Source organism: Dama dama, chromosome 29, assembly GCF_033118175.1.
Source record: "Dama dama isolate Ldn47 chromosome 29, ASM3311817v1, whole genome shotgun sequence".
In the NCBI taxonomy this organism is placed as follows: Eukaryota; Metazoa; Chordata; class Mammalia; order Artiodactyla; family Cervidae; genus Dama; species Dama dama.
In genome coordinates, this window is record NC_083709.1 from 60,714,133 (window position 1) to 60,740,803 (window position 26,671).

At 41.8% G+C, this 26,671-nt stretch overlaps 1 protein-coding gene across 1 annotated transcript in view; it reads right to left on the reverse strand.

The window, feature by feature from the left end:
* Nucleotides 1–26,671, reverse strand: part of LOC133048932 (guanine nucleotide-binding protein G(q) subunit alpha) — a 305,007-nt gene that overhangs the window by 4,492 nt on the left and 273,844 nt on the right. The window contains exon 6 of the mRNA XM_061132886.1: nucleotides 5,485–5,638. Coding sequence (XP_060988869.1) covers nucleotides 5,485–5,638 — 154 coding nt within the window. The remainder of the gene's footprint in view (nucleotides 1–5,484; nucleotides 5,639–26,671) is intronic.

A 26,671-nucleotide genomic window follows, 5' to 3' on the forward strand; every position in this document is an offset into this window, starting at 1 on the left:
ATCTTCAGATAGGGATGTGATTAGCTTACTTCTGGTTGGATTCAGTTAATTGTGCTGGTTTCAGCTGCATAACAAGTGAGCATATGATATAACTGCCTCAAGCTCTCTCGTCAATTTGCCCCTCTGTGCTCCCCACCCAAGCTGCTCCCATTTCTGTATCAATCATTTTACAGTCTCCAGACTGAAATCTAAGAATAGAAAACCTGTTTCTTAACCTCTGGTCTGTCTGCAACTGTCCTCTGCAGGCTCATTTCTGGTGTTTCTGATAAAAACCACATTTACGTAGAATTTAATTCACTACATGTGATGATTAAAAAAAAGCTGGTTTACGTTTTCTTACATTTATCCAGGGTCTCTTATGTACCAAGCACTGTCTTAGATGTTCTTAAAAAGGATTATGATACATTTATCAGGATATATTAAGAACTTATTTGATAATTTTGCAATAGATTCTTAGATATGACACCAAAATCACAGGCAACAAAAAAGAAAACAGATCAATTGAACGTAATCAAAATTAAGAACTTTTGCACATCAAAGGACATTATTAAGAAAGTAAAAAGACAACCTAAACACTTGACTGTGCAGCAGTAACTAACATTGTAATTCAACTATACCTCGATAAAAATAAATTTAAAAAAGAATTACAAAAAAAGATAACCTACAGAATGGGACAAAACACTTGCAAATCATACATCTGATAACGGATAAATATTCAGAATATACCAAGAACTCCTACCACTCAACAATAGAAAGACAACCTGATAAAAGATGGGCAAGGGATTTATATAAACATTTCTCCCAAGAAGATATACAAATGGCCAATAAACACATGAAAAGATGCTCATTATAAGCACATGAAAAGATAAACATTATTAACTATTAGAGAATGCAAATCAAAACCACAATATGATACCACTTCACATCTACCTGAACGGCTATAATCAAATCAAGTGGAAGATAACAAGTTTTAGCAAGCATGTGGAGGAATCTGAATCCTTGTGCATTGTTGCTAGGAATGGAAAATGGAAAACAGTTTAATGGCTCCTCAAAAAGCTAAACACAGAATTACCAGACGAACCAGCAATTCTATTCCTAGGTATCTACCCAACCCAAGGATCCATCAACAGAGGACTGGAAAAACAAAGGGGAGTGTATACAGACAGTGGAATATTATTCAGCCATAAAAATGAAATTCTCACAGATGCCACAACATGTATGAACCTTGAAAACACATCAGGTAAAATAAGTCAGACACAAAACAACATATACTGCATGATTCCACTTAGGTGAAGTATTGAGAAAAGGCACATTTATAGAGATAGAAAGTAGATTAGGGTTTAACAGGGGTTAGGAGGAAGGGAAAATGGGGAGATATTGCTTAATGATTATAGAATTTGGGGGGCAATGATACAGTTTTGGAAATGGAGATGGCTGCTCTGCACTGTGAATGTAATTAATGTATCACTGAACTGCATGCCTAAAAATGGTTAAAATGACAAAATTTCACATTACATGTATTTTACCATAATTTATGAAACTAATGACATGTATAAAAAAGAACTGAATGATATGCTTTAAATGGATGAATTATATATTGTATGTGAATCATACCTCAACAGAGCTGTTTTAAAAACATAATAGACCCTGAGAAATATGTTAATTTAAAACTTGTTGTAAATTAAAAGCAATACGAAAACATTACCACCTATCAAGGACTGAGCACTTTCTTTCTTTTTTCTTTATATAATTTATTTCATTTTCTGTCATTCTAGAATGAGCACCTTTCTTATATGCATCTTTGTGGCACTATGCATCCGAATTTCTCCCATTTTCCAGTTAGCTCTATACCAAGATAGAGGGATAAGCACTATAACCTGCATTCCTCCTCTCTCAGAAAACCCTCTTGGGATCCACAGCTTAGACTTTTTTTTTTTTAATCAATATTGTTATTTACTGGTTGGGATAAAGAAATCTTTGACAATTCTACTGAGGGTCTACAGATTCTAACAAAATACATGGTAAGCTTCAGAAAGCCAACTTGAAAACTTTTCAAAACAATCTTATAAGCAAATAAGCTTATATCCAACACTGCCAGACACTGGGAGGAAGAGTCATGAAAGCAGATTATTCTCACTTGCACAGCTTACAAAAGGAAGGTCTGAATTTCTGACTTAGCCCAGATTTGAAATTGTTGATGATTAAGAAGACTGGCACCATACTGAATTAAAGAGTGCCCAACTAAAAATATGTGAGACAAATTCTTTAGTGTCCTAGCTTATTTAATATACTATTGTTAACATAATTCCATAGTAGTGATTGCTGTCATTATTCCGTAGGTCGGTCACGTCCAACTCTTTGTGACTCTGTGGACTGCAGCACACCAGGCTTCCCTATCTTTCACCAACTCTCAGAGACGGACTAACAGATTGTTAGAACTGATGCAGTTTTCCATTTTCACAAAAGAACATTATCTTTCTGGCTTGTGAATGAACTTTTACTTGTTCTTGTTGGGAAACAAAAATCTGTTCTTTTGACTTTTTTTTTTTTTTTAACTCTAAAGTATATCAGAACATAACAAGTTCACCGAACAGCACTTGGGAGTCTGCTATGCTTTTAAGCATAATTTGTTATCTGAATAAACATAAACTACAAAGAAATCATTATGGCCATCATGGCAGGAACAAAAATCCCATCGTCTCTATGAACAGTTTTGCAATTCAAGTCCATGTGGAAATGGTAATTTTCCTTCCTGAAGAGAAATAGAGAAATGACATTCATTATGATTAAGACCTTGTAAGTACAGAAATGTGGAAGTGTGAAATTTATAATACTATGGACATGTGTATTATAAACATATCACTGCAGAGTGGGCCTAGAATTTTTTCTCTCAGCTCATCTTACAAGGGCCTGAAGTCTCCTGGGATGACAGCTGCATCACTGTCTTTTATTCTTTTTCCACAGACAAGTTTCCTGTATGTGCGATGTGTGTTACCAGGGAAGATGGACAGTAAAAAAAAAAATCTTCAGATTTCACAACATTCACAGTGGGCTCATACTGTAGGAAGGAAGATGCTCTTACTTACAGGGATGGGGAGTCTAGGGAACTCACCGGACAAAGGAGATATGTAAGAAGAAGAGGAAGAAGGCGCACAGAGAAGGAAGAACCGTACTCCAACACTTGCTGCAGGAAGACCAACCCCGGGGTGCTGGTGTGTGTGCTGCGTGTGAACCTTGGGCCTTGGGGGTCCGCTCTGTGCTCTGTCATCGCAGAAGTATGCACGTTATGAAAACATGCTGCCTACAGGCTTGCGCTATGTCGGGGGTGGTGGTCATTTTCACCAAATTCTGAGAAAAATGAAAACAAGTCTCCCCTTCCAGGAGCATAAGGCAAGCGTGTGTGTTGGGTGGTAAGCCGGGCGCTCCATGCCCATCTTATTTGGGCTGGTCTCGTGTTTAAGGACTCAGCCTGTTGCTCTGGGAGAGAACGAGTGCCAGGTTACCTCCTTCCACCGTTTGCTCAGGAGTGCTGAGGACCATGGGCTTGGGCATCAGTGACTCGGTGGCAGGCTAGTGGCCAAGTAAAAGGAGAAGAGAATAGGCTGGGCAAGTGTTTGTTTTTAAAGGAGCCTCAAAGCACAAAGGAAAAGCTACTTGGACAGAGGATGGGAACACCTTGCTGACAAAACCAGTATGATAACATCCCTACACGTGAGAATCCTATGTGCATTTGAGAAGGAACTTTAGTTCATCAACATGTAACGTTTCCCTTCCAAGAGTAGTACCGCACCACACGCACGTGTGATGGAAGATGAGTGAAACTCCACCCTCGAGGTGTTAGCATCTCGGGGGAAACCTATGAGGCCAAGCTGAGTACTAGTTTTGAAGTAATTACCTTTCTTAAGGAGTTCGTAGAAGTACAAAAACGCTGCTGATTTGACATACACACCAGAGAGTGGATGCTGATAAAGTATTTTTTAAAAATAGCCCGTTCTCTTGTTGCACCCCTGTAATAGGTACTTTTGGGTTTGTTGTTCTTCTGTCTGCCAGGCACTGAGCTACGTGACTTACATACATGATTCCATTCAATTCTTTTTCATGCAGGAAACTGAGGCGTTACACTTGACTGGGGCACCACTGCCAGTGAGTGGCAGAGCCGGTACAGTACTGTGTGACATTCAAAGTCTGTCCTCTTACCTACTATTCGCTTAGATCTGGGTTTGGCAAGCTCTCTCTGTTTAAGGGCCACAGAGTAAATATTTTGAGCTTGTGGGCCACTTGAGCTCTATCACAACCACTTAGTTCTGCTGCTGTAGCTAAAAGCAGCCAGACAGCATATAAAGGAGTGGGTGTGGCTGTTTCAGTAAAATTTTACTTATAAAAAGAGGAGTCATTCAGTCATGTCTGACTCTTTTGCGACCCCACCAGGCTTCTCTGTCCATGGGATTTCCCAGGCGAGAATACTGGAGTGGGTTGCCATTTCCTTCTCCAGGGCATCTTCCTGACCCAGGGATCAAAACTGAATCTCCTGCTTGGCAGGTGGATCTTTACCACTGAGCCACCTAGGAAGCCCAAGTTAGCCACTCCTAATCTAGACTCGAGCACGTGTGGGGAGCTGAGTGTGGGTTCTGCAGGTAAGTTCTTCCAAGGCAGTGGTTGTGACTCTTTCACCTGTTTGAGAGTGGCTGGTATGGATGCATTTTGTTACCAATCTCTCAGCAAGTAATATTTCTTGGAAGGGGCTGGGTATTGTGCTCAGTCATCCAGGATTTCAGTCTAGTTGAGGAGGCAAGATCTGTTATATGAAGGAAGTAAATAATGGAAAGTCCCAAAGTGGGTCCCAAAGTGGAGTCCCAAAGTGGGTGTTACAGGCAGAGTTTAAAAGATGGGTATCTTCTCTCAGGATGATGGGGCTTCATGGGGCCCATGAAGCTCTCTGAAGAAAATATCTGTGTCAGGCATCATGCTGAAATGTCACACTTATGTTATCTATTCCAGTCAACAAAACAAAAGTTTGGTCCTAGAGCCCAAAGCAACTAACTTACTCGATCAAGGTTTACAAATACGAAGTATCAGAACTGGGATTTGAAGCTGATAGATCGACTTCAGACCATGGGCTCTTGACCACAAAATTCTGTTTTCTCTCCAGAGAGAGGGAGAGGCAGACTGTTATGAAATGAAAGGGAACTCAAGAGGGAACTATAATGGTTGATACACAGGCAAAACTAGGGGATGGTTCCCTCCTCTGATATAAAAGAAAGCTTCTTATATATTTTGAAGTAAATGTAACTTTCATCACTGTTGGGAAGTGAAACATTTCAGGTCATTAAAAGATAGGACAAACAATGATTCATACTCCATCAATTACCAACACACAGGCTTCTGTGGCACTGAGGGAGTATGGGTATGTGTCAGCTCTGGCCCTGGTCTCAGGAGGTGGGATATTTCCCTGGCTAACGCACTGCCTGAAGAGTGCAGACTTACCATCGTATTCCGGGAAGTAGTCAACTAGGTGGGAATACATAATTTTCTCCTCTAGAAGATCTTTCTTGTTTAAGAACAGAATAACTGAGGAGTTCTGGAACCAGGGATACGTGATAATTGTTCTAAAGAGTGCTTTGCTTTCCTCCATCCGGTTCTGAAAAAAAAAAAAAAATCATCAGAAAAACAAGGCGTGAATTACACGATCACTCAGCCTGGGAACTGTTTGCTTTGTAAGTCCAACCCATTTTTGGTATGCATTCAATTTCTGTGGCCTTGGGCTGAGCTTCCATGGCATCAGGGTTTACATGCAAAAGGCTCAGCAGCTCTTTTCATTAGGCAAACTCTCAGGCTGACAAGCAGAAGAGAATAATAATAATAACCATCCACTGATACAACTTTTAAGGTAGAAAAAGAATCATCAAAGCCCAGAGAATCAAGTTTTACCTGGTGTACTGTCACAAATGCCCACCAAGAATTATTCATTCGTGGCCAAATACTTAAGATCTGTATCGAAAACTAAGTACCAGGCTTCATTTTGCATTTCTTTCTTTTTTTTCACTTTCTTTCTTTTTTTTTTTTTTATTTATTTTTTTCAGTGGGTTTTGTCATACATTGACATGAATCAGCAATAGATTTACACGTATTCCCCATCCCGATCCCCCCTCCCACCTCCCTCTCCACCCGATTCCTCTGGGTCTTCCCAGTGCACCAGGCCAGAGCACTTGTCTCATGCATCCCACCTGGGCTGGTGACCTGTTTCACCATAGATAGTATACATGCTGTTCTTTCGCAACATCCCACCCTCACCTTCTCCCACAGAGTTCAAAAGTCTGTTCTGTACTTCTGTGTCTCTTTTTCTGTTTTGCATATAGGGTTGTCGTTACCATCTTTCTAAATTCCATATATATGTGTTAGTATATTTTGCATTTCTTAAGCTATATGGACTAGGGACTTCACAATTAGTTCTATTACATAACAGTCAAAACAAAGTTACTTTATTCTTTGCCCAAAGTGCATCAATATTTTTTAGAAGTATTACTTCTTACTATACAAATATACATTCCCTGATTAGAAAAACACATGGAAAAATATTTTTAGGTCACACATTTCCTATTTATCAGAACACACTGCCTCCTTAAGTTTCACTCATTTTTCATACAGAACTGTGGACCTATACATAGTAATTAGTTGGAGATATAAATGTAATATTGCTCACCACCTTCAGTGTTTTCAACTGAAGCTATCTATCAAGTCAGCCTAGGTAACAGAAAACCTCAATGAATTCTTAAGGAATTAGTCAGCCTGCTCTTACAAATGAAGATGTTTCCAGGGTACTTCTGACTTGGGTGATCACTCACCAGCCAAAAGCTAGACAGTCTCCTTGCTTAGCCCACATCTATTCACCAGCTCTTCCTTCTATAGACACACTTGCTTCTAAATCATTCCCGCCCTCGGGTCACAGACCGAGGTGGCAGATTTGGAGAATCCTCCTTGGGCCTGCTTTTTCTCAGACAGCAGAGAACAATCTCCATCCCCCTTCTTGGTTCTATGTGTTATGACCAAGTCTGGGAATATGGAAAAGCCTGCTGAGGATTGAGCCCACGTCTACTGCCAACAGGTGGCTCAATGGTTTAAGCCAGAGGATCCTATTCAAGAAGTGGGTTCGATCCCTGGGTCAGGAAGATCCCTTGGAGAAGGAAACGGCAACCCACTCCAGTATTCTTGCCTAAAGAATCCCATGGACAGAGGAGCCTGGCAGGCTACAGTCCATAGGGCACAAGGAGTCAGACATGACTTGGCAACTAAACAAATAACCCTATTCTCCTGGTACCTGGGGTGACTCAGGGCTGGGCCCTGAATCCAGGTTCCTGTCACTTGGACGATTGCTTCACTTGTTTTTGGTTACCAGTGTAGCCAAGCTGCTCAACCAGTCCAGTTAAACTCCAGGATTTTTGCCAAGAGCTTTGGAACAGAGAACCAGCTTTCATGAAAAAAGCGGAAGACGCAGTGTGTAGCCTTGAGCTTCCAGCAACCATTTTGAAACAGGAAGAAAAAGGAACTAGGTTTTAACTTCTTGGTCAAACCATGCCAAAACCTGGTGATGCTTCTGCATTTTGTAGTAACATCAACCAATTGAGTACTCTTTAGTTTTTAAGCTAGTTTGAACTGTATTTTTTCTGGATCTTATTATATATAAAATACTTCTCAGAGAAAAACAATATATCATTTATATGCAGAATCCCCCCCAAAAATGATGCAAATGAACTTCTTTACAGAACAGAAGAAGAATGCTATTTATAACTGAATCACTTTGCTGTACATCTGAAGCTAACACAACATTGTTAACTCTAGTTCAATATAAAATAAAAAAAATTTAATGCTTCTGATTGATATAGCTGGATCCACTTCATTCTCAAATTTCTAAAAGGAAGTGAATGAAAGATGATTGAAGGATGACCTTGAAGACTAAGGGTTCAAGCTGTTAATACATTCTGCTCAGCTTTTGCCTTCCTGATGTAGGATGTGCCCTGAGTTTCACAGTTCAGCATTATAGAGGCCAACTACACTCTTCTGCATTACCCTAAGACTGCTGTTCCAGACAAAGTTCTGGGAAGTTGAGCTCACCAAGAAATTTCCTATATCCTGAATATGTCTTGCTCTTTTCTTCTATAAAGTGTTCCAATTCAAATCAAGTTGAAAAGGTCCCCTGTTCAAAAGGAGACCTTTACCAAACCTGATAAAGTCCGTCACCAATTGAAATTGCGCAGAATGCTGTGGGCTCCCGGTCATGGAAGCCTTCCTCTATCCCCCATTTCTTGTTTGTAGGAAACAGGCTTCAGCCTCCATGACCTTCCATGAGTTTCAAAGGGCAGGTTCAAATAGCTGCTAATCAGGGAAGTGAGGGATGCAGCCTTGGGACAGGGTCCTGGTTCTGCCTCAGGGGACACATAACAATACCTTTGAGTTTGTCTGCAGAACTAAAACCCCCTACAAATGAGAGATATTAACTATTAGACGAAACACGCTTCATTCCAGAGAACAGGTCACAGTTGGGATAAACCCCAGAATCATATAAGCTTATCAGGAGACCACCTGAGGCCAGATGAAAGGAGTGAAGGTCCTGCGTACACCCTGATCCTCAGCAGCAATCCCTCCCTGAACACTGCTATAAAACTCCTCACCAAGTCCCCCTGGGTTGGGACACTCCGTTCTGAGGGCATGGGTCCCCTGTGTCCCCCTTTGCCTGGAAAAGCAATAAAGCTATTCTTTTCTGTTTCATTCAAAACTGTCTCTGAGGTTCGATTCGGCTCTGGTGCACAGAGGCCAAGTTTGTGGCATCACAATCTCTTTGCCTTTACACCTTGTGCCTACCATTAGATAATTACCATTATCTAATCTACCATTAGTAATTAAATGTGGAGGGATGGTTCCTTCAAGGGACAGTGTTTATTTCACAGCACATGTTTATCTTTAATATAAACAATACACACAGCCTTGAAAAATAGTATTTTTACAGTCTATGTGCCTTTTACTGATTGTCATCACCAGCAACAAAATTTTAAGCCTGGAAACAATATTCACTAACAAATGATCTCTTGTAGCTGAAGATTTTACAGGTTGAAAATTTCATGACTGCAGGAAAGCAAAGGCCCTAATAAGCACTGAAAGAATTAAAGGATCTAAAGACGGTTGGTTAGATAGTGACATCCCTGATGGAAGAATTAACTTTTTTTTCTTCCTTACAGTTACAGCAATTCCAGAAAATCATACTGTGGCCTTCAGAGAAGTCATGTCTAAAGAGCGGGTATGTACACCTTGGCCTCAACCAGGTAGCCTCCATCTGAAAGACTTATCACTGTGATTAGCACACTCCAGAAGGGGTATGATGGGGTCCCCAGGGGAGGGTCCTATGGGATCTTTCTTAGGTTGAAGTCTAAGAGTAAGTGGTTAGACCCTGGGTAGACACAAGAAAGGGGAGAGGAGTGGTCCTGACTTTGAGTTCATGCACAAGGAGGTACCTGAGGTCTCTCTGATTAAGTTTCAAGCCAGGACTGGATCTCCCAAGCTCCAGATGGGGTCTACTGGAAGGGGGCCTCACACTAGGACACAGGGAGGACAGTGGACTGTGCCCAGCCCTGGGTCCTAGAGATGTCTTGTGGTGGTGGCTGTCTCTCTGTGCCCAGGGCTGCTGCACCCAGGGCCATGGTGGAGGTGAGCCTGCTGACTGGCCTGGTCCCATTAAAGCTTTGCCAGTGTCTGCAGTCTGGAGCTGTTCTAGCTGTTTTCCAACTTGGCAAATGCTGTGTGGCCTTGGCAGGAGCTTCTCACTCAGGGGAAAGCTAAAGGGCAGCAAAGTGGGTGGCTGATCAGCAGCATTAGCACCCATATACCTCCAACCAGATCTACCAAATTCAATCTCAGGGACTTGCCTGGTGATTCAGTGGTTAAGACTCCATGCCTCCAATGCAGTGGGCATGGGTTCAATCCTTGGTCAGGGAACTAAGATCTTGGATGCTGTGCAGCACTGCCAAAAAAAAAAAAAAAACCAAAAAAACCCCCTCAACCTTCGGGGGTGAGCCCTAGGAATTTACATTTTAGCAGGCCCTCCAGGGGATTCTGATGTAGGCTTAACTTTGGGAAGCACTGTGATGGAGGTGGGCTTCTCCAAATTAGCATGTGTTATGAATCACTTGGGGACACGGGCTGTGACTCAGCTTAGGGTGGGACCCAGAAGCCTGCATTTCTAACAAGCTTGGAGGTGAGGCTGATGCTGCTGACACACAGCATGCACTTGGAGGTGGAAGGTTCAGAGAGCTTGCTGAGCTTTAGGGACCACAACGAGAAACACGACGCTCTGTCCTATTTTCGTGATAAGAAGTGCTACTCGCACATTCAGCCCAGTGGCTCAGTTGTGTGATGAAAATCTAACCGTGCTGGCTTCCTGCTTTTTGTCTCTCCCAAGAAACACGATGCTCTGTCACCCTTATGGCAGAAAGTGAAGAACTAAAGAGCCTCTTGATGAAAGTGAAAGAGGAGAGTGAAAAAGTTGGCTTAAAGCTCAACATTCAGAAAACTAAGATCATGGCATCCGGTCCCATCACTTCATGGCAAATAGATGGGGAAACAGTGGAAGCAGTGTCAGACTTTATTTTGTTGGGCTCCAAAATCACTGCAGATGGTGACTGCAGCCATGAAATTAAAAGAAGCTCACTCCTTGGAAGGAAAGTTATGACCAACATACACAGCATGTTAAAAAGCAGAGACATTACTTTGTCAACAAAGGTCTGTCTAGTCAAGGCTATGGTTTTTCCAGTGGTCATGTATGGATGTGAGAGTTGGACTGTGAATAAAGCTGAGTGCAGAAGAATTGATGCTTTTGAACTGTGGTGTTGGAGAAGACTCTTGAGAGTCCCTTGGACTGCAAGGAGATCCAACCAGTCCATCCTAAAGGAGATCAGTCCTGGGTGTTCATTGGAAGGACTGATATTGAAGCTGAAACTCCAATACTTTGGCCACCTCTTCACCAAAGAGCTGACTCCTTGGAAAAGACCCTGATGCTGGGAAAGATTGAGGGCAGGAGGAGATGGGAACGACAGAGGATGAGATGGTTGGATGGCATCACTGACTCAATGGGCATGGCTTTGGGTGGACTCCGGGAGTTTGTGATGGACAGGGAGGCCTGGCGTGCTGCGGTTCATGGGGTGGCAAAGAGTCAGACACAACTGAGCGACTGAACTGAATTAAGATTCTTACCTTATGCCGGGTAAGTTGTTTTTCACTCCACAGTGAGAATTTCCAATACTTTTCACCCCCGGGAGAATGTTTACAAATCGATATACTCCTGATGAAAGCCCCTAGACTAAATCTTAAATGGGACTAACATCTGGTTTTCATGATGCCTCGCAAGGTGGTGGACTGTGCAGAGAGAGAGGCATGATCCACTTTGCTCAGTAAAAACTCAAGTCTGTGAGGGAACAGTGTGTCCCAGGAGACTGGGGTCACCTGCTTTTTAGTAATTCTCTAGGGCCTGGAGTTGCAAGTAAGAGAACAAAATAAAAACATATGAGACACTGAATTTATCAGTCATACATGCGAGGATCTGTTCACCTCTGAAGACAAGTTTAAAAGCAGTCTCAGGGAAGTGGTGCTAATCTTACGCTCCTCCTCTTGGGGTTGCTGCTGCTGTTAAGTCACTTCAGTCGTGTCCGACTCTGCGCGACCCCATAGACGGCAGCCCACCAGGCTCCGCCGTCCCTGGGATTCTCCAGGCAAGAACACTGGAGTGGGTTGCCATTTCCTTCTCCAGTGCATGAAAATGAAAAGTGAAAGTGAAGTTGCTCAGTCGTGTCTGACTCTTTGAGACCCCATGGACTGCAGCCTACCAGGCTCCTCCGTCCATGGGATTTTCCAGGCAAGAGTACTGGAGTGGGGTGCCATTGCCTTCTCCACCTCTTGGGGTTAAAACCAGTCAATTCAAAGAGGATGTCAATTAAGGTTTTTACTCTCTTCCAAACACTAAGGCTCCTTATTAACCAGGTGGGACTGCCTATACTTGAGGCCCAAGGAGGTTTCTGACTTCCTGTTGACCCCATACACCACTTCTCCTGAACGGAAAGCAATCAAGGGTGGCCTGGTGAGAGTCAGAACAGAGGAAGCAGAGATCAATGGGCCAGCCTAGTCCCCACCCATAAGTCTGAGCAGCCTCCGGGAGCTGGTGATGGACAGGGAAGCCTGGCGTGCTGCAGTCCGTGGGGTTGCAAACAGTCAGACACAACTGAGCGACTGAACTGACTGACTGAGTCCCCACCTTCTAGAGACATGGGAAAAGCAAAGGGTCACAGAGACCGAGGACAGTCTGCCAGAGAGTGAGCACAGTAGGCTGAGTGGTCTCCATGCAGTCACCCTGCCTCAAGTAAACGTGGCCACAGAAATGTCAGTCTTGCCCAGACCACACTTGCTGTGAACTGAACATCTGTCACTCTGACATACATATGGTGAAATCCTTACCCCCAGTGTAAGTTTTCCAAAGCTAGGCCATCAGGAGGTAACTGGGATTAATACCATTTTTGTTGCTGTTGTTGTTTTTTTCCAATTATTTTTATTAGTTGGAGGCTAATTACTTTACAATATTGTAGTGGTTTTTGCCATACATTGACATGAATCAGCCATGGATTTACATGTGTTCCCCATCCCGATCCCCCCTCCCGCCTCTCTCGCCATCCCATCCCTCTGGGTCTTCCCAGTGCACCAGCCCTGAGCACGTGTCTCATGCATCCAACCTGGGCTGGTGATGTTTCACCCTTGATAGTATACTTGTTTCAATGTTGTTCTCTCTGAACATCCCACCCTCGCCTTCTCCCACAGAGTCCAAAAGTCTGTTCTGAACATTTATGTCTCTTTTTCTGTTTTGCATATAGGGTTATCATTACCATCTTTCTAAACTCCATATATATGCGTTAGTATATTGTATTGATCTTTATCTTTCTGGCTTACTTCACTCTGTATAATGGGCTCCAGTTTCATCCATCTCATTAGAACTGATTCAAATGAATTCTTTTTAATGGCTGAGTAATATTCCATGGTGTATATGTACCACAGCTTCCTTATCCATTCATCTGCTGATGGGCATCTAGGTTGCTTCCATGTCCTGGCTATTATAAACAGTGCTGCAATGAACATTGGGGTGCACGTGTCTCTTTCAGATCTGGTTTCCTTGGTGTGTATGCCCAGGAGTGGGATTGCTGGGTCACATGGCAGTTCTATTTCCAGTTTTTTAAGGAATCTCCACACTCTTCTCCATAGTGGCTGTACTAGTTTGCATTCCCACCAACAGTGTAGGAGGGTTCTAATGCTATTTTTATAAGAGACCTCACAGAGAGTCCTCACACCTTCCACTATGTGAGGACACAGCAAGAGGATGGCCATCTATGAACCAGGAGGAGGGGGCTCACCAGATGCTGAAACTGCCCAAGGCTTGATCCTCCCAGCCCCCAGGGCTGTGAGAAATAAATGTCTATCAATTATGAGTCACCTGGTCTATGGTGTTTTGTTACCTGAGCTGAAAGGGACTTAAGACAACACCGATCAGGTGAGTCACTCCTCTCAAGGCTGGAATCAGTGAAGAGGTGGAGGTGGAGTGCTAATCTCTATCTTGACCTCTGGCCTGGGAAGAAGGAGAGGCTCCCTGCTCCTCACTGTGTAAATCACAAGCAGAATGATGGAGCCAAGATCATCAGAAAAGGACTGGTTCAGGCTATTGTTGAGGGGGGGGTCCTCACACCTCTAATCCTTAACATCCCATATTGGTTCTCAAGATGCTCACACAAATCCAACAGCAAAAACACACAATTTCTGATTAAAACATGGGCAGAGGATCTGAACAGACATTTTTCAGAAGAAGACATACAGATGGCCAATAGTAACTACAGGAAAAGATGCTCAACGAGACTAATCATCAGGGAAATGCAAATCTAAATCACTATGACGTATCAGCTCACATCTGTCAGAATGGTTAGCATCAAAAAGCCAAAAAAAAAAAGTAGGCGTGAGGATTGGAGGAAAGGGAACCCTTGTGGACAGTTGGTAGGCCTATTAAAGTGGTGCAGCTGCTATGGAAAACAGTAAGGAAGTTCCTCAAAAAATTAAAAACAGAACTATTATATGATCTAGCAATTCCACTTTTGGGTATTTATCTGAAGGATATAAAAACACTAACTTGAAAAGATATCTACACACCCATGTTCACTGCAATATTATTTACACTAGCTAAGACATGGAAGCAACCTGCGTCATCAATGGATGAATGGATCAAGAAAACTGACATATGTATAATATATATACATGTATATGTATAATTATGTATAATGTATATATATGCATATATAGCACATTTAATATATACACATGTCAGTTCTTTATAATGTGTATATGTATAATATATATAACACAGGCATACATACATATACATGCAATGGAATATTAGCCATAAAAAGAAAACCATGCCATTTACAGCAACACAGATGAACCTTGAGGGTATTATGCTAAGTGGAATAAATCAGACAGAGAAAGACATACCATATAATCTCATTTATGTTGATTCTTAAAAACAGGGGCTTCCCTGGTGGCTCAGGGATAAAGAATTCACCTGCCAATTCAGGAGACACGCATTGTCTAGGAAGATTCCACACACTGCCGAGCAACTAAGCCTGTGTTTCACAACTACTGAGCCTGTGCTCTGCAACGGGAGAAGCCACAACAATGAGACGCCTGAGCACTGCAACTAGAGAGCAGCCCCCGCTTGCCACAACTAGAGAAGGTCTGCGTGCAACAACAAAGACCCAGCACAGCGAAAACTAACTAATGAACTTAAACAAAAAAATAAAAACAAGTGTAGATACAGAGAACAAATTGGTTCCCAGAGGTAGGGAGGCAGAAGATGGGTGAAACAGGTGAAGGTGGTTAAAAGGTACAAACTTCCAATTATAAAATAAGTAAGTCCTGGGGATGTAATATACAGCATGATGACTACAGTTAACAATACTGTATTATATATTTGTAAGTTGCTAAGGTCTGTCTGGTCAAGGCTATGGTTTTTCCAGTGGTCATGTATGGATGTGAGAGTTGGACTGTGAAGAAAGCTGAGCACCGAAAAATTCATGCTTTTGAACTGTGGTATTGGGGAAGACTCTTGAGAGTCTCTTGGACTGCAAGGAGATTCAACCAGTCCATCCTAAAGGAGATCAGTCCTGGGTGTTCATTGGAAGGACTGATGCTGAAGCTGAAACTCCAATACTTTGGCCACCTCATGTGAAGAGTTGACTTACTGGAAAAGACCCTGATGCTGGGAGGGATTGGGGCAGGAGAAGAAGGTAACGATAGAAGATGAGATGGCTGGATGGCATCACCGACTCGATGGACATGAGTTCGAGTAAACTCTGGGAGTTGGTGATGGACAGGGAGGCCTGGCGTGCTGCGATTCATGGGGTCGCAAAGAGTCAGACACGACTGAGCGACTGAACTGAACTGAACTGAAGACAGTAGATCTTAAAAGTCCTCATCGCAAGAAAAGAAATTATAACTGTGAGGTGATGGATGTTATCTAGACTTACTGTGGTGATCATTTTGCAATATATACAAACACTGGGTCATTACGTTGTATACCTGAAACTAATATAATGTTACCTGCCACCTGCATCTGCATGCGTGCTCAGTGGTGTCCGGCTCATTGTGACCCCATGGACTGTAGTCCACCAAGCTCCTCTATGCAGGGAATCTTCCAGGCAAGAAATTTGAAGTGGGTTGCTGTTTACTTCTCCAGGGGATTTTCCCAACCCAGGGGGGATCAAACCCGTGTCTCCTGCATTGGTAGGCGAGTTCTTTATCACTGAACCACCAGGGAAGCACAAGTCTATGTATGAGCCCCTAAGAGTGGTTAAAAAGAGGCTGGAGTCACATATGCAGGAAAGGTTTGAGTGGGGAAGGCTTAAGAGCAATGTAGTTCTGAGCTGACTCTTGAGAGGTGGAGAGATTACAAGGAAAAAAGAAGAGCAAAAGCAAAAGGGAATTGAAACCCAGGACCCTCTGGAGGGACCTGTGATGATTCTGTGTAAAATAGTTTGTGGAATTCTGATCTCTGCAACTTAGGTATCAAGTAAGAAAATTTTCCATGTTGAGACTGTGAAACAATTCCTCTTCATTTGCATTTTACAGTGGGGGCTGGGAGGCATAAACGCACTGGGCCCCATGAAGAACATATGCACTCCTGCCCCTGCCAGTCATGAAATAAGCTGCAGGCTCCCACCGCCTGCTTGTCTCCAGGGCTGGCAGGGAGCAGAGGCCAACAGGAAGCTCTATCAGACATCTCCAGTGTGGCATGCAGAGAAAGACACAATTACCTGCTTGGAGGTAGGCAGCCTCTGCCTTCCTTCCTTTTGACTCTCGTACAAACCTCCCTCCTACCAAGGAAAAGGCCAGATCCTGTGGATGTGGTCCAAGATCCCTACAGGAAGTTGGCTTTCTTCAGGCTATGACTTTGCCCAAAACTCTGCACAAAAAATTATCAACGGGCCTCAAGGGACACTAGTTCATGTCTCCACCCCTTGTAGTCCTACTGCCAATGACAGCATGGGTTGGCACTCTGCCAAGGTGGTAGTTTCCTCCAGCAAGAACCAGCGTTAAACCAGAGATCTGAACATCAATTCTCCTAACTTTTGCAAGTCATTATTTTGCCAGTAAATACAAGTTCTCACACTCTGTGAAGAATACAATTTAAAGGAGACCCTCATTCATTTCCATGATCCAAGTCACCCACCTGCCTGCCTCTCCCTGTCGATATTTCCCCCTCATATCAGAGCCTTGATAAACCACATTTATTTATATTCTCCATAAGGTCTAGGACATAGCCTTTAAATGCAAAACTAGACACAAGAAATAAGCGTGCAGACTGTTGAATCACCACTGAGGGCCTTACAGTCATCTACGAGTTGTTCTCAGCGGCTGTCTGAGGTAGGATGCACCCCAGACACAATGGGATGTAAACTTTTCAGGGCTCAGAAATGCCCTCTTGGATCAGAGATGCAAACGGTCTGAGTGATCCACAAATGCACCAACTGATGCCAGAACTAGGGTCAAGGGCCTGTGATTATTTGCTTATAACTTGTGTTCACAATTCAGGGATTCTGCATTTCCTGAGCTTTCTGCTAAAAAAGGCCAAGTGACACACCTGATTTAAATGAGTGAGGTCCAGACATGGACAGAATGGTTATGTGAGCATTTTGGTAAAGTGACAGGTTGTTTAGCTGAAGGGAAAGATACACATTTTTATCATGCCTTAAATATTCTTCAGTTACAAGTTAAGACATCTGCTGGTCACATAATCATGCTCAACTCTAATGCCTAGCTGTTTGTAAGGCTGCTTCTATATACCGCGCATGATGAAAAACGTGCTGCCAAGGTACGTTCCACAAGGTACCAATTTTATTAGCATCATTTCTGCTTCTAAAAGTGATCAGGAAAGGAGATTATTAGGATATAGGACACAGGATTATTAGGATATGCATTTTAAATACCACTCTTCACTCTTACTGCCATGACAAGCTTCACTAGTTCTTCTGTCATAATTTATCAAAGAATACCTCATAAATTACTTTATTAAAGGTTATTATTTTAAAAGAGCAAAGACAAGTTGACTTTTAATGTAACGATCCATGATAATGTAAACTTTGAATCAATCATTATCATTTGTAGTTTATCAAACACTGAATACTTTGAAAAACTCACATCCTTAACAAGGACTTAGGAACACTCTCTCAGGGATTGATTTCATTTACATATGTCAACTGGGTAAATAAATGTACCAACTCAAAAGACAGGAACTCCAAAGCCTTTATGGAAAAAAAAATTTGCAAGCCTGGTCTGCATCTCTTTCTTTCCTTGATTATTTAGGAAAAAGCTTGATGTGTTTGACTTCGTATCTCCAGTAGGATCTCATTGATATGTGTCCGAGCTGACATCAACACACATTCAAAACACCTGTGCTGAGCTCCCGCTGCTGGGGGGAGTGAGAGTGGGAAGGGCCAGGACTGTGAGCTCCCTTGGTTTGAAACATGACTCTTGTACCCTTGGGCAAGTGACTGCACCTCAGTTTCCTCGTATCTCCCAGGGATTAAGAGGACAGAATGGAACGACGCACGTAAAGCGCTCAGCTGTGACCCCAGCACAGCAGTTTTCTATAGTCTGCTATCAGACATGGCAAAATTGCTATGTAAGAACCTCCTGGTATGGTGATCACCGACCTCAAATCTTTAGCCAAACTATAAATCCAATAAAATCTATTTCCTGAAATTGCACAAAGTTAATCTATCCGTGGTTTCAAGTCCAGATACATCTGATTTATAAAAAACTGGAAAAATCATCCAGGTTTCTGCCAAATGCTTAGTCAGTTTCTTCCTAAGAGTCTCCACATGTTAAGGGGGAGTGTCTTCAAAATCTCTATAAACAGTTAATACTCACATAATCGGTCCACCCAAAACGACTGTTCTCTTGCTCTCTGTACATCCCCTGCTTGACCAGTCCCTGCTTGAACGACACGCTACTCACATGACTGACCTTCCCTCTGAATCACAGAACCTAAACAGTGAATGTCTACATACTTGCCCCTAGGCCTCAGCTGGTGATTGTTGTAATCTGTGGATCAGAACATCTCCATTGTGATAGTTTACCAAAGGGCCTCCAGAGAAGGGCACACCCATCTGCTTTCCCTGGTAACTGATGAGCTGACCTGATGTCAATGCCCCTTGTGATGGTTGGCCTCCCGCCACCCTTGGGTAGAGAAGACTGCTGCTCTGTCCTGCCTGCTGTCTGCCGCCACAGTGGGGTATCGCTCCAGGGCGCCTGAACATCAGATGTGTGAGATTCCCCCATCTATGAGACCACCAAGATGTCTCTGTTGCTGACTCAGGGCTGTTGCCTTATTCCTGGGCCTGGCAAATACTGGGCTCATAGGTGTGCAGTCCAACACCTCTCAACCCCAGAGTAAACCAAGAAAACAACTGATTAATATATAGGTGAACATGTGGAATGAGAAATAATTAAGGACAGCTCCCTAGCCATCCCGCTTCTGCTATCCAAATTGACAACAGGAAGAGAAATAATAAAGATACTAAGCTTGGCCGGACAGATATCATTTCCTCTGTAATTTTCTTAGTCTTTGCAAATATTTGCAAGTGATTATTGGAGATCAAATTTGGCAAACTCTTTAGGCTTGAAGACAGCTCCTGAAGGTTTTAACAGTATAATTTCTACCCGTGCATGAACTGATGTCTTCTACCTGCACGGGATGTTTAGAGAAGCAAAGAAACAGCACATTTGCCTGTGACCTCCGGGTCTAAGGCTTCTAGCACAGATGAGGTCACAGAGCAGGTGGGCCCTTGTGCAAAGAACTCGTGCAGACCAGAGCGTGTTATAGGAGAGCAGGGAGCAGAGAAAAGGGAAGACAGAGATTGGAGGGACAGGGCAAGGAGAAGCAGTCACCCTCAGACCAAGGAGACCCCAGAGCCTCAACACAGGTGAGAAGAAATATGACAGATGACGCAGAAGCCCACAGTCCCACAGCTTACAGAAGACAGGACGACTTCCTTTCATATTTTCTAATATTTTACTTCAGGGCTCCTCTGGTGGCTCAGTGGTAAAGAAACAAGTGACCAAACAGCAACCTCCTTTCAAAGACTATTTTATAGCACACTGATCTTGCTATTGTTTAATTTCAATAGTTACAACATACCCAGTGCTCCAAGTCCTACTAATTGTATGCTTAATGTCAGTGAGCCAGTCTATCCTTAACTTACATATGTGAATTCCTTCTTTTTTTCCCCACAGTGTTAGTTGCTCAGTCGTGACTTTTTGCGACTGCATGGATTATAGCCCGCCAGGCTCCTCTGTCCATGGAATTCTCCAGGCCAGAATACTGGAGTGAGCTGCCACGCCCTCCTCCAGTGGATCTTCCCAACCCAGGGACTGAAGCAGGTCTCCGGCATTGCAGGTAGATTCTTTACCATCTGAGCCATCAGGGAAGCCTATAGTAAGTAAGTGTTAGTCACTCAGTCGTGCCTGACTCTTTGCGACCCCATGGGCTGCAGCCCACCAGGCTCCTCCGTCCATGAGATTTTCCAGGCAATGATACTGGAGTGGGTTGCGATTTCCTTCTCCAGGAGATCTTCCCAACCCAGGGATCAAACCCGAGTCTCCTGCACTGCAGGCAGATTCTTTACCGACTGAGCTACAAGGGAAGCCCAGAGAAGCCTATAAGACTCCTCAATTACTGAGCTAGAATTCAGACAGTTAATGCCTTGAGTAGTCACACCATTGACTTTTCAATTCACTGACCTTCCCCCCATCTTTCCTGTAATCCATCCACACCTCAAACTGAAAAAGGATTCTGCAGACTGTACTAGAGCTGTTAGCAAGGAGCAAAGTGTGTTTGAGTGCCAGCCTCCTTTATTTCACTTGTCCACTTTCTGATTCTGCAGCTGATGAATAGTGACCTGGCCAAATTGCTGGAGAAGTTGGATAAAAAGAAATAGAAACAGGCTGTCGGGATGTAGAGGTAAGAGATTAGAATGAAAACAGGCATGGACAATACAACTGAGCTTGTAAACACTGAATAGCCTGAAAAGGTCCAAGGAAGATTTGACTGATCTACACAAAGCAATCACGTACACATTAGTACATCAGATTGAATCTGAACAAATTCCTAGTGTGTTAGTAAAGTCTGGGAAAAACAGGAGTAAAGTGAAATAAACTAAGCAATTAAGTAAAATATCTCCTTGGCTGACTTAAAATTTTTTCAGGGATGGGTCAAATTTGGCCCAGAAACATGTGGTTGCTTAATTCTTTGCCCAACGCAATAGGTGTTAGATAGGAATTTGGTTTGTCTTGTGTTCACAGAGATAAGCTCAAAGAACTCATATGGACTGCATTTTTGAGCCTTGTTCAGTGGGGGTACTACCTGACCTGACTCATCCCTGATCACACATCAAAGGTCTTGCCATTAACTCTCGGTTCCTAAGCCTTTTCTCTTTTCTTCCACTGCAGAAGGATCAGACAATAGGTAAAAACGGAGAATTAAGATAGGAAATGAGTCTGGAATTGGAGCAGATAAACTGAACACATAACAAAAAAGTTACAGAGAAAGGAGATGTAATGTATTGACTTAAAAGTTTTCTCAAAAGGAATATATATTCTAAAACTAAGCCCTTTGTACAGTAAGTTTGGAGTACTATATTCCTAAGGCTTTTTTTTTTTTTTTTAAACATCTTTAAACAATAATAATTTGTCATGTAATTAACAGGGTTTTAAAAATCTTTAGTCTTATTTTCAGGAACAATATTTGATGAAACATTTCAGACTGTGACATGCATTTTTGACTATATGAATGTTATTATTTATTTTGTATAAGGTTTAATCATATTAATAACAACTAATATTTGTTTAGCATGCATATATACTAGACATTGTTCAAAGGACTTTAGTATGAAAGGAGTTGGCAGTCTTTTCTGTAAAGGACTAGACAGTAAATATTTTAGGCTTGCAGGACACACTGTCTCTATTGTAACAACTGCCCATGGAGCAGGAGAGCATCTGTAGACAATATATAAATGTATGAGTGAGGATAGGTTCCAATAAAACTAAGTTTTATAATCATTTTCGTGTGTCACAAAATATTATTATTATTTTGACTTTTTTCCCAACCATTTACAAATGTAAAAGCCAATTTTACCTTGCAAGGTGTACATGAACAGATGGTGGGTTGGATTTGGCCTGAGGGCCAGTCTGCTGACCCTTGGTATAGAACAGTATTTAATTCTCACACCAACCCTAAGCAGAAGGCATTGTTGTGATTCCTATTTTCTAGGTGGGGAGACTGATAAAAAGCAAGTTAAAGTAACACACCTAGTATGTAGTTACAAAACTATTTGAATCATTAGCAAATTTATATCTATATGTTTTATATTCAATTTAAGTTCAGAAAATTTACAATGTATGACAAAGCACATATATCTTTGCTGTAATATCCTTCACCTTATATTTTCCTCCCTATTTACCTTTTTTTCTATAATTTTTAGTTAGATACTGAGGTTCTAAATTTATTTTCCTTTTCTTCTCCCCAGGAAAAAGTTTCCATTTTCTTTCTTTCTGCAGCATGGAGGATAAAATGTGAGAAACACATTCAGTGTTTTAATTCATTTGCTTGATTTTCAGTGTCAGGGCAGTAGATCTATTTACTCAGATGTTGCACACATGTAAAAATGCCTTTCCAGTTGTTTTAACACCATACATCTGGCATTTCAAACCAATACAGTTATTGTGAAATAATCCTCATTCGAAGATGGAGATATATTTTTCATATTACTTTAAGTAGTTTCTTAAAAAAGTTAATTCTACAAACATTCTTAGTTAATAAGAAAACATTATTAAGGATCTATGTGTAGATTGGCTCTGTCTCTTTTCTTCCAGAGGACTGAAGACAATGTGAGGGAGGGCAGGGAAAACAAACACACAAAATTCAAACCACTCAACTTCGGTTTGTGTGTCTACTAAAACAAGATTATAAGATGTGAAGGTAAACTTTTGGCCAAAATTCTGTTGCATGCATTATCTGTAGTTTTCAGTGATCTGTTTGATCCTTGTTCTATTTTGTGCTTTTATTTTGACACTGCACACTAGAATGAGGTCTTGGCACCTTTTAAAAGCAGTGTTTACTGTCTGCTTAAAAAAAAAAAAAATCAGTATCCTCATCTTGAATGACTTATTTGGAGGCACAAGAAATTCACCAGATGAATTTCATCCGACCCTGTGGGTCAATTCAAGAGATAACTCCTTGGAAAATAGTAAAGTACTCAATTATGCTTTAGACTAAAAATCTTTAAGAAACAATAGGCTCTTTCCCTTTTGTCATTCCCAGCATTTTGTATAATATGCACATGACAGGAATTAACAGGAGGTACAAAGGATATATTATAAAATTTATAAAGATTAAGTATTATTTTTCCATCAAAAAAGCATTAATTCCACCAATGAAAAACTGAAAACTGGTTCTAAATTGCTAAAGTGGAAAGTTTCATTATTCTGCCCTAGAGAAGAGTTTGCTTCTTCTCTTTGTTCTTTATTCTGACAAAACCTTGATGAATGATTTTTAAACATTTTTAATAAAATGTTTTTATAAAACATTTGCAATATAATCTTATTACTAAATTGGGCAATCAGACAAAAAAATTTAAAGTATCAATGTTCTACTAAGTACAGAAAATTGTATTCTGCAGGTGATGAGAAGGTTTAAGATCTCTCCCAGAAACTAATAACCAAGTGAGATCCAGGGACAAGTCCAACAAAAACACCATTTGAATAAAACTAACAGAAACCTTAAATACATACAGAATCAGCTTCTTTTACAGTGAGAAAGAGGCGGGAGGTGTGGGTGGACAATTCAAGTATCATGAAGAAAGCAACTTTGAAAGACATGAAGGAAGACTTGGAAAGACGAGCACATGAGCAAACAGCAATTCACACGGGAACATCTGTGCCTGTGGTCACAGACACACCATCGTTAGACTCACATGGAGTCACCATGGAGATTCAGTGGGGGAGGGCACATGACTGGCACGCAGCCTTGAAAGGGTACATCCAACTTAAAACCTTTGTGGTTAAGTAACTTCTCAGGTGTCTGGACAATACAAAGGTGTTAAGAAACTTGTGAACCCACAATGCTATTGCGTTGGAGACTTGACGAGAGATAAAAGGAGAAACAATTAGAACTAATTCTACAGTTGAAAAGGACCAGATGAGGGAAATGGACACCACAGATCTTGAAAGTGCCAGAGACTGAGTGAGGCAACAAGAGTTTAAGGACGGGTGTGTGCTGTAAACTGGCTGACACTCAGTTGACGGTGAATGTCCACTGTGTCTGATCATCTTTTCAGATTGACTGGTAGCTGAGTTGTACCAAACTTGTCAAATATTCAATACATTTCTAAGGTTTTGCAAGTTTATAAGCTATAAATTTCATTCAACTCTAAGAACATCTGAAATCCCCCAATCTGTCTCCTCCATCCCACCAATATTTTCATCTTCCTGCATGCATGCTTAAATCACTTCAGCTGTGTGCAACTCTGTGTGACCCCATGGACTAGAGCCTGCCAGGCTTCTCTGTTTATGGAATTCTCTAGGCAAGAATACTGGAGTGGGTTGCCATGCCCTCCTCCAGGGGATCTTCCAGACCCAGGGATTGAACCCGTGTCTCTTCTGTCTCCTGCATTGGCAGGTGGGTTCTTTACCACTAGTGCCACCCGGGAAGCCCCTGCTGCTGCTGCTGCTGCTAAGTCGCTTCAGTCGTGTCCGACTCTGTGCGACCCCATAGACGGCAGCCCACCAGGCTCCCCCATCCCGGGGTTCTCCAGGCAAGAACACTGGAGTGGGTTGCCATTTCCTTCTCCAATGCATGAAAGTGAAAAGTGAAAGTGAAGTCGCTCAGTCGTGTCCAACTCTTAGCGACCCCACGGACTGCAGCCTATCAGGCTCCTCTGTCCATGGGATTTTCCAGGCAAGAGTACTGGAGTGGGGTGCCATTGCCTTCTCTGGGGAAGACCCTAAAGCCAAGTAAATGAGTAAGAACTATTCCTGATCTAGCTCTGAGCCCCCAGTGGAAGTTCAGAAACAAAGTGAATGGATTTTGGGTGATAGTGACCGTGTGCTCATTCATGGCTGTGATAAAAGAAGAGGGGCATGTATGTTTTCATGACTTTAGGAGTTTAATAAAATTAGGATGAGGGTGGATGGTGGAAATTACATGAAGACTAATCAAAATGAAACACCAACAAAGTCTAATGAAAAAACAGAAACAAATCCAGCTGCAGATGTGTTAAGAACATATGTCAGATACGTCATGACTGCACTGACCCAGAAAGGATGCTGAAAGTTACACACCTTTTCAGATGTCAGGCAGGCTGAGACTCTATCAGTGCCAGCTTTCCACTGAGAACAGAAGACTGGAACTGAACTGGTCCTTGGAGGGGAAGAGGAACCCAGTGGAGTCAAGCTCTACAACTCAGGGCTGTGTGGAAACTGGGACTGGTGACAGGAACAGCAGGGTTATGCCGTTTTTATACTTCTCAAACCTGGACTCCTAACTCAGAGAATTGCCTGGAGAGGAGGCATGGAGAAGAAAGCTGTTACTATTTCATTATGGTAAAATATGGGCTTTCCAGGTGGCTCAGTTGTAAAGAATCTGCCTTCCAAGCAGGAGATGCAGGTTCGATCCCTGGGTCAGGAAGATCCTCTGAAGAAGGAAATGGCAACTCACTCCAGTATTCTTGCCTGGGAAATCCCATGGACAGAGAAGCCTGGCGGGCTATAGTCTATGGGGTTGCAAAAAGAGTCAGGTATGACTTAGTGACTAAACAACAATAACTATAAAATACCTAGGAATTCTAAACCTTTGAAAAAAATTTCCAGCATGAAAGAGAAACCTAAGCGAAGAGACAGAGAGGAAGAAAAAGAAGGAAGGAAGAAAAAGAAACCTTAGGTAAGAAATCAATGAAAAAAACTGGAAATACATTGAAAAGGGGGAAAAAAAAACCCTCAGGAAGACATTCCTGAAACTAAAAGGATACTAAATTAAAAGGGAACATATGGAGAATAAAAAGAGCTCTGAGAGGTTATTATAAAAGAAAATCTATAAAAGCTAAAATACAAACAATCAAAAAAGATAGTTTGGAAGATAGCTTCAGAAAATTTGTCAGGCAGTAAAAAGAAATAGAAAATTGGAGAGAAAAGTTCAGAAAAATAAAAAGCAGAATTAGTTCTCCATTTAGTCAAATGAAGCTATAGCAAAAGAAAACAGAAAATTTTCATGTGAGTTCTAAGTAAAATTTCTTATAATTAAATTTCTAGGTAAAAGGGTCCCAGAAGAGCTGAGGGGAGGAGAGGTAGGAAGAGAGCTACAGCAAAACAGATCTTTCCTCAAATTTGAGAACACCTAGGATAAATAAAAGTTTCTAAAACCTTCCATAGGAAACAGATTGCATGTAAAAGAATAAGGAAGCAGAAGAGCCATAGATTTTTGAAAGGGAATACAGGCAGAAAATGGAATATTTTCAGAATGGTTTCTATCTGAGAATTCTATACCCAGCCAAAAGAGCAATCAAATTTGAGGTCAGAATATGGACATTTTTAGAGTGGATGGACTTTTAAAACTATCTCCCTCAGACTCTTACTCAGAAAGCTACAGGAGGATGTGCCCCAGTAAAATAAGGAAATAAATCAAGAAAAAAGGCAACACTGGATCCAGAAACAAGGTACTCAACATAGGAAAGATGTTGTGATCTCCTAGGATGATGGTGAAACAAAGTTCCAGAATATGTGCATAAGATGTAGCTGGTCATGATTAGAAAAGGGGGACAAAGGAAACTAGAAGGGAGATCTTCAATTAAAAGAAAAAAAAAAGGAGCTGATATGTTATCAGATATGTTAATGATGTTTTTGTAAGATTTCAAAGATCTGTTGATGAATTAGAAAAAAAATCAGTAACATACACAAACACAAAGAAAATAAAAGAAAAATATAAGGCAATTATTAACTCCAAAGAAAGTTTATCACAAAATGATTGAAACCATAATCTACTATTAATACTTAG